The sequence below is a fragment of the Centruroides vittatus genome, unplaced genomic scaffold (genome assembly GCF_030686945.1).
Source record: "Centruroides vittatus isolate TY-2023 unplaced genomic scaffold, ASM3068694v2 scaffold_149, whole genome shotgun sequence".
NCBI classification, from domain to species: Eukaryota; Metazoa; Arthropoda; class Arachnida; order Scorpiones; family Buthidae; genus Centruroides; species Centruroides vittatus.
Window position 1 is genome coordinate 3,095,835 of NW_027122681.1, and position 14,813 is coordinate 3,110,647.

The window sequence follows — 14,813 nt, forward strand, 5'->3', positions numbered from 1 at the left end:
ACCTGCCAACAGCACAACTTGCATAGGGGTCGTGCACCCTTCCAGGAAATGGAGACTTCCGAGTTCCCCTTTCAGAAGGTTGCGATGGATATTATCGGCCCACTGCAGACTACCTCGAAGGGTAACAAGTATGTTCTTACCATAGTCGATATATACACGCGATATGCCAAAGCAGTCCCAATACCAAACCAATCCACACAACAAATCACTGATAGCCTCTTCTATCACATCATATGTAGATATGGGTGTCCTGATGTCATAGTATCAGACAGAGGGGCCAATTTCACGTTGAGCATCTTTCAGGAAGTGTGTGACGAGCTAGCCATCAAACATAACATCACGACTGCGTACCGCCCTTGTTCAAACTCCATTTGTGAGCGTCTGAATAAAACCTTATGTAAGATTATCGCAAAAATATTGGATGGGGATAACCAGAAATGGGATGAGTTTATTAGTCCAGCTCTGTTTGGGTACAACAATTCTGCTCACTCTGCAACCCACAAATCCCCTGCGTTCCTATTATATGGTCTTGACCTACGTTTCCCGAGTGCCTTCCCGGAAGAAGATATTGAGGGGGTATGTAACATGGATCGGGGATGCGATTTCTTCAATAAATTAAATGTAATCAGGAGAGTCGCATATGAATTAGAAAGGCAACGTAACCTAAAAAATAGGGGAAGAGAAAACAAGGGTAGGAAGGAAAAATTATGGGAGGAAGAGCAGTGAGTATGGTTACTCCGGAAAGGGAGAAGAAAGAGCACTGGAAATTCTTCTCCAAAGTACTTGGGCCCATTTAGACTAGTACGGGTGTTGGGTCCTGTAACTGTAGAACTTGGCAGTAACCGCCAAGGTGAGAGATGGGTGGTACACACCGGCTGGATTAAGCCATGTTACACTCCAATATATACAGAAGGTAGGAGGAGGAACCCACAGTGTGTGAAGAGAAGAGAGTCACCTGTAAGAGATGAGGAAGATAAAGATCCCACTGATTACATAAGGACATGGTTACCCAGGAAAAGACCCGTACTAAATTCACCCACACAGGATGTGGAAGAGGTCGAGAACGAGGATGCCGGAGAAAGGTGTACTGAGGATGATAAAGAAAAAACGCAACACCCGTATAATGTATACACCCGTATGGATGTAAAGTCAACTACCGTAGATTGCACTACAGAGTGTGACTCTTATGAGGAGGGGCGTATGTGGCCGTCAGCCATGATATTGTATATTCTGTATATTTTATATTGAATTAGTCTTAGATTTTCTTTGTTTCTTTGTCTAACTCTTTCTAGAACTTTCTTTGTCTAACTCTTTTGCCCTTGGGGAGGATTATCTTTCCCTCGATAGTAAGAACAAAAGAGGGAGTGAGGCCCTGAAGCAAAACGGGCAGAAAGAGTGCCATTCTGGGTTGGAATTTTGAAGAGGTAGGAGGTGAAAAAGTCAGTGCTCCAGAAAGGGAGAAAGACGATCGAAGACGAAAAATTGCAGAGAGAGATCATCGAGGAAAGACGACTAAGTCCAAAAGAAAAAAATTATACACGGAAGGTCTACAAGAAAAAGGGCTACAAACGAAAAAGAGGGAGATCTGAAGTTGTTTCCTACCAAAAGGCACATTGCTAAGAAAACCTGGGTATTTCTACTACTTTCCTTATCTTTCCGTATTTCTTCTATTCTTCCATTTTTCTTAGTTTTAAGTTAGTATAAGTTAGTGTAAGTGAATACGATCCTTGTCAGACTGTCGTGTGTGTGCGAGTTAACTATTTTGAGGACAAATATTTAATGCCTGTGTATACAAAATTCTGAAAGTTGTAAAGTTGGGATCCTATGTAAAGAATCTGTTCAGAGACAATAAAACTACTTTGTATTAAGATTTGTTTTGTACCATTTCGCTCGCAGGATCAGGTACCTCTCATTATGAACACCACACTTGTATGATTGACAGAATACAGATCACATGTTGTAGATGAAACTCTGATTGGCTATGTGTGATATTTATCGATGCTTACTGCACTGTTGTGTGTAACTTGACCCTTAGAGAAAAAATTTGCATACAATACGAGTAAGGTTTCATCGATTGAAGGAATAGACCTGGAGAATAAATTGGCTGAGTTTACATTAAGTCAGGAGAGAGGTTTGAGTGTTTTTAAGGCGCAACAACAATTTAATAATTTCTGGACTCCCTGAGTCGGAAAATGATAACTTGCAGGTTAGAGATATAGTATTAGAGTTTTTTCAAAACAAATTAAGTGCCGATCATGTCAGTTTAGAGCGGCGTCATAGATTGGGTCAACAACAGAATGGTAGAATTAAGTCAATTTATTGTAGTTTTTTGGACTATGCCGATAAATATAAGATTAAAAGAGCGGCATTTAAATTAAAGAAGTCCAGAATATTTATAATGAATGACCTTCCTCCTCTAACAACAGATATAAGGAAAATAATTAATAATTTTGCCACAGAAAAAAAGATGATGAGAGCTTCAATTACTCAATTAAATAATAGAAATGTGGTGAAAGTTGATAACAAAATTTATAAATATAATATAGTTTTTAAGAAAATAGAAGAGCAAATTTTAACTTGACTGGGAGTAGGTACATCAGTATTTTCATGGAATTGTGAAGGTATTGTAAATAAATCTAATTCTTTTTGAATTTTTTGTGTACTTTTGATATAATTTGCTTAATGGAGACATGGTGGGATGGTAGGACTGCAATTTCTGATTTTCATAACATGGATAACTTCTTTGTTTTTCAGGAAGTAGGTTATCGAGAGATTGATAGAGGTTGTTTTATTGGTGGCTGGATGCTATTGATAGTCAATTCTTTCAAAGTGAATATTTTAGAAAAGATAAGCATTGGATCGTTATGGAATTAACAATGAGGCATCTAGGGCAATTTCTCTTTGTTCAGGCCTCGGAGTGCTATTTCCCCTTTGAAAAAGTGAGAAAAGTGAGTTGAAATACAGAAAAAGTGAATAAAAAGTGAGTGCAATAGTGACAAAACAAAGTGAAAACACAGAAGGAAAACTCAGCAAAACAGCAGTAAAAATTGTTATTTCTTTTTATTCTGTTATGGTTAAACACATTTTAAAAATTTCTGTATATACTGTAATATAGTAGCCACTCGTTATATCGCGTTTTTTTGGTCCCCTAAATTTTAAAAGCATTTGAGTCAATTAATTTTAAATTACCAATTACCACTGAATTTCTATTTGCAACGAAATACGAGAAAGAGCTAAATATGCAGAACAGGTGGATAGATCGATTGTCATTTGTTTCCTTTTGATATAAAAGTTGTTTATTTATTAGTTTTAAGTACAGTCTCCTCATTTACAAGTTTCTGTGAATTCGAAATTTCATACATTTATGTGAATTAACGGTATTGCGTCAATTCACATAAAGGTGTGAAATTTCGAATTCACCGCATAACGTGTAAGGAAAAGATCTCTCTGATTCTGAACGAAAACTTCTAAAATTTTTATACAGTAGTAACTTCATTTTGCTTTTTAGAGAATTTTTACTCTGTAATTTTATAAGTTTTGGTGTTCTATTATATATTCAATATTCATTTTTTTTAAATTTTCAATTACAGCATTTATAATTTTTATTGAAAAATATAAACTACACGAATTTCTAATAAGCGATTTATATAGTACTGTATAATAAAATCGCAATTGATGTTTTTATATCGACAGTATTTGTCTTTCAATGTCATTGTTAAAGAAACAATGCTAAATGGGCGTTCATGGTTTCGATGTTTACGTAAACGTCAATTACCGGTAATTCGATATAACCTACGAATAAAATTCAGGATTGAAAAACTAAGCTTATTTTATATCAGAAACACTTGCTGATGAAAGAACAGAGATTCCATAGCATGTATAATCTGTTTAGTAAAAGCCCAGAATTTTTATTACTCGGTTATATCGCGTTTTTTTTTCTGTTTCCCGATAATCAGTGGCTTTTGTATTTTCAGTAAACCATGAATACTTGAAAAGTCTTTGGCTTCTGTAAATAATCAGTCATGAAAGATGATGTTCTTTTATTAAGATTATTCTGCATGTTATCAACTTCCTTCTATTTCGCTTCCTCTTGCTTTTGAACACTTAACACTAATAAGCATCACACGTGCTGCTTGTACTTCATTCATGTTCTTGCTGTTAATAGCCTTCTCCAGTTTTTTTGTTTGCTGCTTCTAACAAAACTTAGACTGTCGCATGTATTTCATTTTCTTCTACATTTTTCTGGTTTAAACTCAGTTGCCGTTCCATAATCTTCATGTTACGAACAGCTTTCTTTTGTTGTTCTTCAAAACATTTCTGTGCTCTTTTTTCCGTTTCTCTTATTCTTTTAACTTCTTTTCATTTTCCAATCGTTCTTGATAATTTCTATGCACCGAGGAAGCTAATTTCAGTCGTCCTTTGCAATAGGTACAAGGTGTGGGCTTTGGTCATACATGTTTAGTCCCTCCTTAACAATCAAAAGTGAATTAAGCATTCTTTCCAACACTGATGCTCTATCAGGAGAAAGTGCCCGGCATAAAATTGATCCTCTCATTCATGGGAACGGGATTTTCGATGCTGATTTCACTAATTTGGCTATTCTCGGATATTTATCATTATCAGAAACTGTTTATTTTTTAATGCTTCGAGATGTGTAAATATTGATTTCCAAATAAAATAATAAATCTGAAATAAATATACTCCAAATAATATAAGTAAAATAATATTTTATTAATGATTTCATAAATAACAAAAAACTTTTTCCTGCAGATGAATAAAAACCAACATCGTTGCAAAGTTGTTAACCTTTGGGAAGCCTGTGAAAATCTTTCTCACAAGCAATTACGTGTTGTACTTTTTACAACACTTCGAATATTTTAATTTATTTGGTAAATTTTATATGTAAATATGAATTTACATTTTCGTTTACTTTTTTAGTCTCTCAATTAATGCACAATTATAATCGGCATAAGAGAAGATTAAAAAATGGATATTTCACAAGCAAAGTAATCACACATTTTATGAAAATAACACTTACTATATGGAATAATTATACTTGTAGTCAATTTAAACATACATTTATGGGAAGATGTAGATGTGATTTAACGTTAACAATATGCTATGAAATCATTAAAGTAATTTTATTAAACTCAAGTTTATGAAATTATTTAAAGATAAATCAAGTAAAAAAATATTTTTGTAAACGACAACTCCATAACCCGATTGTTAATTAAAACCAAATAATCTGCCAAATTATTGGGCTATAACCAGGATAACTAAATGGTCAGAAACAAAATCTTTTTTAGTGGTAGGAGGTTACGCTACTATCTCGTGTTAATTTTAATAATTATATATTTTGAATTTAAAAGCGGCAGCAGTGTTGTCAGCTTGAGAGATTAATCCCTCTGCGTAATGTGCTTTCCCCTGCAAAAGGACTTTAGTGATTTTCTTAGAAAACAGCCAAAACTGCAGGGATGCTTAGAATACTTATTTTTAAACTCTGTAGAAGGAAATGCAATTCGGATAAGGTAGATTTTGGCGAATAATGAAAATATGGCATGAGTACATAACTTTACTCAACACTGGCTTCTGAATTTGTAATGAGAGGGGTTTTTTAAGTGCATAAAAGATTTTTTTAAATACGTTAAATAAATTTTTGTTTTCTATAACCTAACGACACTGAGCGGGCAGTTGCAATTTTGAGTCTGCTCAGGGCCGCGTATTTTCTTCTAAAAAATTCTATTCTGATAGTCCGATAATTCGGCAATTCGTTTGGCTTTAAAATTATTTTTGGTTTGCCCCACATCTTAATTAAGCACGTGAAAATGACCAAAAAGTGAGAAAAGTGAGAAAATGACCTGAAAAGTGAGAAAAGTGAGGATTCTTCAGAAAAGTGAGTACAAGTGAGAAAAGTGAGCGACTCCGAGGCCTGTTGTTTTAAGTATATAAGACACGTTCTATGGAATACTATTTGACAGAAATAGTTAGGTTGATTTGCTATTAATAAGATAGATTTTTTGATTGGTGAATTTGATGCTAATATTGGTTCGGAAATACAGGAATAGATTTACGATTGTAATGAGGATCTCGATCAGGGTCAGATGTCGAGGTTATCACAAGATACATTGATAAACAATCGCAGAAGATTGGTGTCGGACTTTTGTGAAGATGCAGGATATATATTTTTAAAAAATAGAGGATCATCTGTGTCTAAACGTTATTATACTTACGTGGACGAAATAGGATGTTCTGTAATTGATTTAGTCTTGGTTAAGCTGACTCAGTTATCTATTATTACAAGTTTTTCTGTGTTAGATAAAGTATATAGTACTCATTTCCCAGTTAGTGTAGTTTTAGATTGCAAACTTAAAAAGAAAATATGAGAACTGTTCAAAAGGCCTATGGGTAATAGAGAGAGAATTTTTTGGAGAGAAGAAAGTAGTGAGATGGTAATAATAAATATAATAAGTTATTGTGTGTGATTCAGAGTCAGCCATTGTTAACTTTTGAGGTCCTGGGTTATTTAATTAAATCCTCATTTTCAGATTGGTGCCAAAGATCGGTTGGAATTTCCAATCTTTCACAGTTTGATACAGATTGTAGGTTGAGTATTGCTAGAAGAAATTAGGCATTGAACAGGATGAGACAAGCAAAGATTGGGAATAGTGTAGCCGTGAGTAATTTTGTTAAAAAATGTAATATGACTCGCAATTTATGTAGAGCTAAGAAAAAGCTTTTTTACAGATGATGGGTGTACTATAGATTACCACCTATGGAATTTCGGGACTTTGAGTATATATTTGAACTCAGAGGACCGAGATGAGTTCAACGGTACCCTACTTTTGGGCCGGAGGCAAAAAATAAGAAAGTTATCATACTTTTTTTGGCAATCGTGCGATGATCAGGAGTTGCATCGCTCTCTATGCTAAGCCTATCATGTGTTTAACAGGCAGTCCGGCAAGTTGGCCACATATACCTTCAACAAAGGCAAGTGTTGATCCATGAGCACACTGATTGTCTACAGTTGAGTTAAGTCATTTTTGCACACCCTCGCGCTCATCGACCTCAAAGGCTATGGTTCCTCAGTCTCACTATCGCTTGCGGTCGGCTAGTACTACGAGCTGACCGCACTATCGCGATCAGGAGTCATGATGCTTGAACAAAAAGAAAAAAAAGGAACTGGCGTTCGACTGTTTGGGCTCCCAATGGACTCCCCCGAGAGGGGAGCCGCCGACAGGCCGCCAATTGCTTAACATCACTAGTTATTGATTCGCGGTAGTTTTTGAACAAAAGAAAAAAGGAAGTGGCGTTCGACTGTTCGTGCAATTTCTTGCCTTTCAGAGTGTTTTTTTTTTTTTAAATTTGTTTGCAGACTTTACTGCGAGATGGCAGCACTGGCAACTATAGTGCCGTCTGAATGAAAGCATTAAAAAACTATGATAACTTTCTTATTTTTTGTCTCCAGTCCAAAAGTAGGGTATCGTTGAACTCGTCTCAGTCCCCTCATTTATTCATTACATTAGTGTTTTATATTCATTTTATATTAAATTCTTATTGTTTTTAGTATTAAACACTATATTTATTCTCTATAAAATGTGTTTTTGGTATGTATTTTGGACTGTCTAGAATGAATTAATTGGATTTACTTTGACTCATATGGAAATAATTGCCATGGTTTTCATCGGTTTCCGATTTCGCCGATTGTTTTCGGACAGACTATAGACGAAAACTGAGGTATCGCTGTATGAATTTTCGATAAAGCAAAATAACTATTGTTCCCCCAGCAATTCATATTAATGTGAGTTCACTGCATTATATTTCTAATGAATCTACTATTAGAAATTTTCAAAATGTTCAATATTAAACTCCAATGGAATGTGTGTGAAAGATTTAAAAAAAAAAAAAATTGTACAAAATAACACCTGAATACAAATTTCCAGCAAATATACACACAAATATTTAATGTTCAAATGTTTCTGGCCTCTTCAGGAACAAATATGACAAAAAATCATTCTATAAAATGTTTGAACATTAAATATTTGTATATATATTTGTTGGAAATTTGTATTCAGGTGTTATTTTGTTCATGTATAGTTCCAGTTTACTTGTGCAGTTATTTACATTTTCTCAAACCAAATAGTTTTTGAGATATCAGCCAGTTTCTGCTAAAAAAAACTGATTTCTCTTTTCCCCGAATGTTTCTATGCTGGGAACTAAGTTTACCAGTTTATCAAAAAGCTTTATCAAAAAGCACGATAAAGACGTGAATATCTACCATGTTATACGAGGTATCTCTTGTATAACATTTTAGATTTAAAGTTTCAAAATTAGATATATATAAAATACAATCAAATAATATATTAAAAAACATACCGAGTGATTCATGAAGTGCGATACGTTTCCGTAAAATGCAGCATCCACGGTAAACGGACAATCGTCGGCATTATAATCCAAGTCAAATAAATAAGTACGACCCTCGGAATCATAAATTTGTCCCCTCCTTTCTGCTTCTTCGCTTGTAATGACCTAAACATTTATAATTTCAATAATATTTATTATCAAATATATTATGCTAGTTTACTTCAAGTTACTTAAGTCTAAAACTAAGAGTTCAGAAAGATAAAGTAATTATCATATTTCAAAAATAAAAATTAAAATGTTAATTATTATTAAAGAATTTTTGCTAAAATCTGGACAATCACAAAACAATGTAGAAATTTTAAAATTTTAATGTCTGACTAAATAATTTTAGAAAATCACAGAATTCAAATACTAAATTTGAAAGTCCTAGCATATGATGGTGAGAATTTAAATTTTCAACATCATAACAAAGATTCTAATGACTAAAGCTTAAAAGGTGAGGAAAGCATTTATTTCCCAAGAAAAAATTGATATACTGTACTCCAGTAGGAAGAATAATGTGAATTGAAAGGAGTTGACATTCTAATAAAAAACAATCTAAACTGACAGTATAAATAATATGAGACTGCTTTCCTCAAGGATAACGTCAAGGAAGTTAAAAGATGGGGAAGAGGGGGGAAAAATCACACCGATTTGGGGCAGGTAACTTGTATCAGGCACCTAAACGTGATACAAATTATAATGACGCAGAAATTGAGCATTTTATTCAAAACTACAACAGGAATTAGATTACAAACACAATAAAGACATCCTTTTTAAAATAGGTGATTTTAACACCAAGATTGATAAATATAGAGGAGAGATGGAGGATGTTATAGAAAAATTTGAAACATAGCTCAAATGAAAAAAGAAAAGGCCTGAATTTTTGTACAAGAAACAATAGAGTTATAGCAAATTATCTTATCATACGGATTGACACAAATATACGTGGACCTCTCCTGACAGTCATGCTAAGAACTGCACAGACTATATCCTAATTAAAAGAAACTGGTAGACAATTCCCAAAAAAAAAATAGGTGGAACAGATTCTGTAAAGCTTTCAAAAATAAGTAACCATTCACACCTAGTAACAATGTATCAAGGTGACCACTGATTTGATGACATCTAGCAATGTGTGCGGTAGAGCCAGAAGGCTAGTATTTTGAACTATGCCAGTTTTGTGTCCAAACACACATCACCATGGAGCAAACTGCTGACTCAACAACCTCTACTACTTGTTTGTTGCATGGAAATCAAACATCAAGATGACAGTTGAGTCCACAGTTGACTTGACAAAACCCACTCTATCTGTTTTATCCTAATAATGACTATCAAAACCCTTAAAACTGTCAATATCAATCACAAATATCTGTGTACAAACAAAAAGCAAGCTCAAAGAAAAGTTTATTTGAGAAAAAGAGATTAGTGAAGTTAAAAACCGATTCAAACATCTTGCAAGTGGCACACAAAACACCTGGATCAAGGGCAAAACCAAACAATGACTGGATTATCCCAGATTTTCTACATAAAATAGAAAACTGAAAAATATCCTCAAAATCAGTAATTCTGTTGAAAATCAAGTAAATTATGAAAAACTTAGATCGGATAGATAACTTATGAAGAAGAACAAATGAAAAACAGTTAACAAGAAAAACTGAACAGTGCAAATTTGCTTACAAAAACAACTCTATAGTACAATTAAAGATATTACAAAAACCTTTTTGCCACAACCCCCACTTTTAAAGAACCACCAAGGTCAGATATAGAAACTGAAAACCCAGAATAAATCAAAAAATTTTATATGGATTATTTCTCCAATGTATTGCATGGAGAAAATGTCATCCACAGCTGAAAATAGCAAGCACTAGAACAAAAGATCAATACTTAGAAATACTCCCAAATGAAGTACAACTATCATCTCAAAAATGAAAAAAAGATAAAGCTCCAGGAATTGATCAAATAAATTTGGGCAAGGGAAAAGAAATCAACAGAATTCTGATGTCGGGTGCAGTACCAGTCTCTCAGATTGAGCTAGAACCTTCTTGATCCAGACCTATCCCAAACGATCCAAATCTGGACAACCTCCAGACTGTTGATATCCGAGTCCTCACAAAAAACGTCCAAATTCCGAAACAATCCAATCCAAGAAACATCAGATATTTATCATCGAATGAATCGTACATAAACTCTCTCTCTCGAGGACCGCGACATTAGGCCTATCTAACCCTATTTATATATTGTAATGAGTCTTTCATCCTTTACAAATAAATGTTGTTTTGTTAACATAATCTCTGCGTGAGTCACCTCTGGTGTGCTGTCTCTTACTCCATCCCGAATCCATTCGCTCACTCACATGATTGTTCGCATGACCTATTTTCAACTCAAATTGCCGTTGGAGCTTTCAAGTCAACTGAGACCCGGTGGTGTCATTCCTGATGTGGAACTAAAGAGGTGCCGACCTTCCAGTCACACTGGTGTCAGAAGCTGGGATCTCTAACACTCAGGACACACTGGTGTCAGAGCGGGATCAAAATTTCAGAACATCCCTAAACAAATCAAAATAAAATGGAGGCCAGAGGAGAAGAATGTGTGCGTGGAGAGGCAGCAGGAGGTGCAGCGTTAGGCGGACTTGGGGGCATGATTCCCTTAATACCCTTCTTTGCAGGGGATGCTGATGGCCTCAAGGTCACCGATTTCTTCAAATCGCTAGATGAAATAGCTAAATTAACCAATTGGGCAAAGGCATAGTGTTTAGGAGTTGCTAAATTAAAATTGACAGGCATTGCTAGAGATTTTGCATAGAAGAATGTGAAGATGAAGGAGGTAGAGACATATGACGAATTTAAAAGACTCATGATCAAGAGATTTGAGAGAGAACCAATTTCCTTACGACTGCAAAAATTTCATGCTTGTGTCCAAGCGTGGGATGAGGATGTACAGTACAAACCTATGCAGTACGATTACAAACCCTAGTAATACACCCTAGTTCACGCAGTCAACAATAAAAGTTTGTTTCATTAGTGATTATATTTTTAAATTAAATTTGTTTTCTGGCCAGAACTGGTACTACACTGGCCAAAACTGGTACATCTACCCTATGTAACGAACTGCGCTGCCCAATGGGAAAGCAAACCCTGGTCTTCCCCTGGAACTCTTCCCAGGTGTATGCCTCTGAAATTATCCCATTCTGCTCAAATATTGCATCCAGCAAGTGCTCCCTTACCATCTGTTTTGACACAGCTAATTTTTAGTAGCAGAAGGCACTTTCTTGGAATGGTTGGACAGAGGCCTGAGACCTTTGAAACTGCCTCCTGGAATACGTCTACATCGCCTTTGCAACTAAGGTCCACTGCCATCCTACCCTTCCGAATCTTCCTCAACTGCTTACACTGATTTTAAGAGCATGAGGGCTGTACTGTCAGTAAAGTAGCTAGATTCTTGCTAGTTTTTAGTGTTAGGACTAACTTTAGGGTTAGCTTCTCCTCTCCTGTACTTTAGTATAGGAGGTTAGGGCTAAGTTAGGCCTAGTGTGGGTGTTAGGCTTACTTTTGCTAAGCCTAACTTTTTAGCTATTTTTAATTAGGTAGTGTATAGGTCTTTGTGTTGGCCATGATGGCTTCCTCACCAGTGTTGAAGTAAGAAGACCTCTGTGGTGGCCATCTTTGAAGTTGTGTTGTGCCTATCTGGATATCTAGTGGATAATGTGTTTGTTCTGGTCTTGTGTTGTTTATGTCTGTGGATTACAGCATGTTATGTTATCTTTGTATCATAAGTGTTGTGTCTAAGTGTCTGGTTAGGTGGACACCCTCATCTGCTTTTGGTTTGTTTGGGGAAACCCGCTACCAAGCAGACCAGTACCCCCACACACCTCCCTTCTTGCCCGTGTTGACTGGTGTCACTAACAACACTTGTTACCAGTGGGAGGATCAGGCAAGCATTGCCTGACTCAGCTAGACTACTAGCCAGCCTTGGCAGGAGTTCACCTAGCCAAGCTTTGCTTGGCGAGTTAAGTCCAACCAGGACCCTTATCAACCTCGGACTTTGCCTTCTGCAGTGTGTTTGGAGTTTGTGTGTCTTCTCTCCACTCCAGGGCGTCAGTCGGCTTCCTTCTTTTGCCAGCTACCTCCCAGTGGACTCCCCCTTATGTGTTCTTGAAGACTTACTTCTGGAACTACACCCTTTGGATTTATCGACAACACACCACTTCCTGAATCCCCTGTTCATCGCACCCTGAAACTTTTGTGCTACCCATCTATTGGCCTGGGTGTACCTTTGGATTACTCAACAGGAATTCCATCTGTTCAGTCTGCACTGGTGAGTATCCAATTTTACTTGTAAACCAACCAGTTTGTTTTCCCCTCTGTCCCAGTAAGATTTATTCTTCTGGGATAAAGTCTGTCTGCCAAGTGGCCCTTTCTTCTTAACAATCACTTTGCTTTCCTGGTTGGTTGTACAGACTTTACAATTCCATCAATATGCCTTCTCTCACACACTCGAAAAATGTCACCGAGACACCAAGTGGCAATGAAACTGTATGCTCCCTAGAAGAAAAAATTTTAAAAGAAGCAAATCAACATTTTATGAAGATTCTAGACCTCTTGCTGGAGAAATATGGTTCTATCAAAACCGAGGAACAGAAGGAAGTTCGAGAAAGAGTCACTAGTCTTTTTTCATGCCTGGGACAATTCCACGGCATACTAAGGAAAGTTCGTTCAACTCCTCATCAGTGCCCTGCACCTGCGGCCTTATCTGCCCCAGCCATCTCCTATGCGGACGTCAAAAAAATAAATACCAGACCCATCTCTACTACTAGATCTATAAACAAGTCACTAAGAACCAAGATTCATAACGAAGGTAGTGGGGGAAGCTTCGCACTAATTCTTTATCCAAAAACAGATGAAGAAGGTGGCACAACAAATATGCAACAGATAGAAAATGAAATAATAAAGAAAGTAAAACCACAAAATCTGAAAATAAAGGTCAAAGCAATAAGAAAAGTAAAAGGGGATGGCATCTGCTTTAGGACAAACACTCACAAAGACGCAGAAATTCTTTCAAATGCCATAGAAAAACTTCCAGAAGTAGCAAGTAAAGTTAAAAGTAGAATCTCTGAAGGAAGGCCCTCCTGAGTCATACTAAACAATGTGCCTATCTCTGTTGATGAGTATGAACTTATCCATATAATATATGACCAAAATGAAGCCCTCCAAGTTACCTCCAGAGAAGAATTTTTAGAAGCAACATGCATAAGCACTGTCTTGTTCAGGAATAATGCCAAAGAAAACTGCAGGCATATTGTTTTGTCCACTGCACCTAAGATCAGGGATGCGCTCGTAAGATCCAAACATATTGCTGTTCAATGGGCAAATATATTAGTGAATGACTACATCCCACTGGTGAGATGTTACCAGTGTTGTGGTTTCAACCACATTTCGATCACTTGCCCAAATAGGCAGAAGTGCAGCCACTGTGCCAAAGGGCACAGATTTGGGGACTGCCAAAGACTAGACCAAAACCCTTGCTGCACAAACTGCAAGGCTGCGAACAAAGATGTTCCAGCCCATGAAAGATATACTACTGATCATAACGCCTTTGATCCTCTGTCCTGCCACCCTAAGAATGAAATCACTAACCATCCGTCAAACGAATTATGGACTCTAATCATCAAACAAGCAACTCAAGAAACCCACTTACTCATGACTCCAGCATCACTGTCCTTACCAACACTGATCATCCTGATAGTAGCAATAGACATCACAGAAACCACATCTCCCTACTACAAATTAATCTTCAGAGGGGAAAGGCTCCATCTTCTTTAGTCATTAAAACTGCTGAAGACTGGTGCTCGGATATGATAATCATCCAGGAGCCTTATCTTCATAAGGGTGAACTCACGAACTATGGTGGCTGGAAGGTCTTCCCACCTAATGGTTCTAAGACTACCACCAAGACAGCCATTATTGTTAGAAACTCCAATTTGAACGTCCATTACATGCCTCATTTATCAACTAACTATGCGACCACTTGTGTAATCAACACGAACCAAGACATCATCTTCATCTCGTCCATATATTGCTCGCCTTACAAAGACATCAACCTCATGTTAAACGACCTAGACACGATAAGCCAGACCGTTGCAGATAGGCCATGGATGATTTGTGGAGACACCAACGCCAAATCTTTCCTGTGGCACAGCCCCATCGAGGATCTTAGGGGGTTTAGGATGCAGGAATGTGTGGCTGCGCTTTACCTAACCTCCTGCAACACCAGCCCCCTCTTCACTTATCACTCTCCCAGGGGTGACAGCTGGGTGGACGTCTCTCTGGCAAACATTCACATGGCTCCTAGGTCTTCCTGTGCACCACAATTACCGAGCCTAGTGCAAGTGATCACCGTTATATCAAAATCAAAAT

The 14,813-nt window shown here is 36.7% G+C and overlaps 1 protein-coding gene across 1 annotated transcript in view; it reads right to left on the reverse strand.

Annotated features, from left to right (window-relative positions):
- Positions 1-14,813, reverse strand: part of LOC136987240 (histone-lysine N-methyltransferase SUV39H2-like) — a 78,550-nt gene that overhangs the window by 16,418 nt on the left and 47,319 nt on the right. Inside the window, exon 8 of the mRNA XM_067284939.1 lies at positions 8,374-8,526. Coding sequence (XP_067141040.1) covers positions 8,374-8,526 — 153 coding nt within the window. The remainder of the gene's footprint in view (positions 1-8,373; positions 8,527-14,813) is intronic.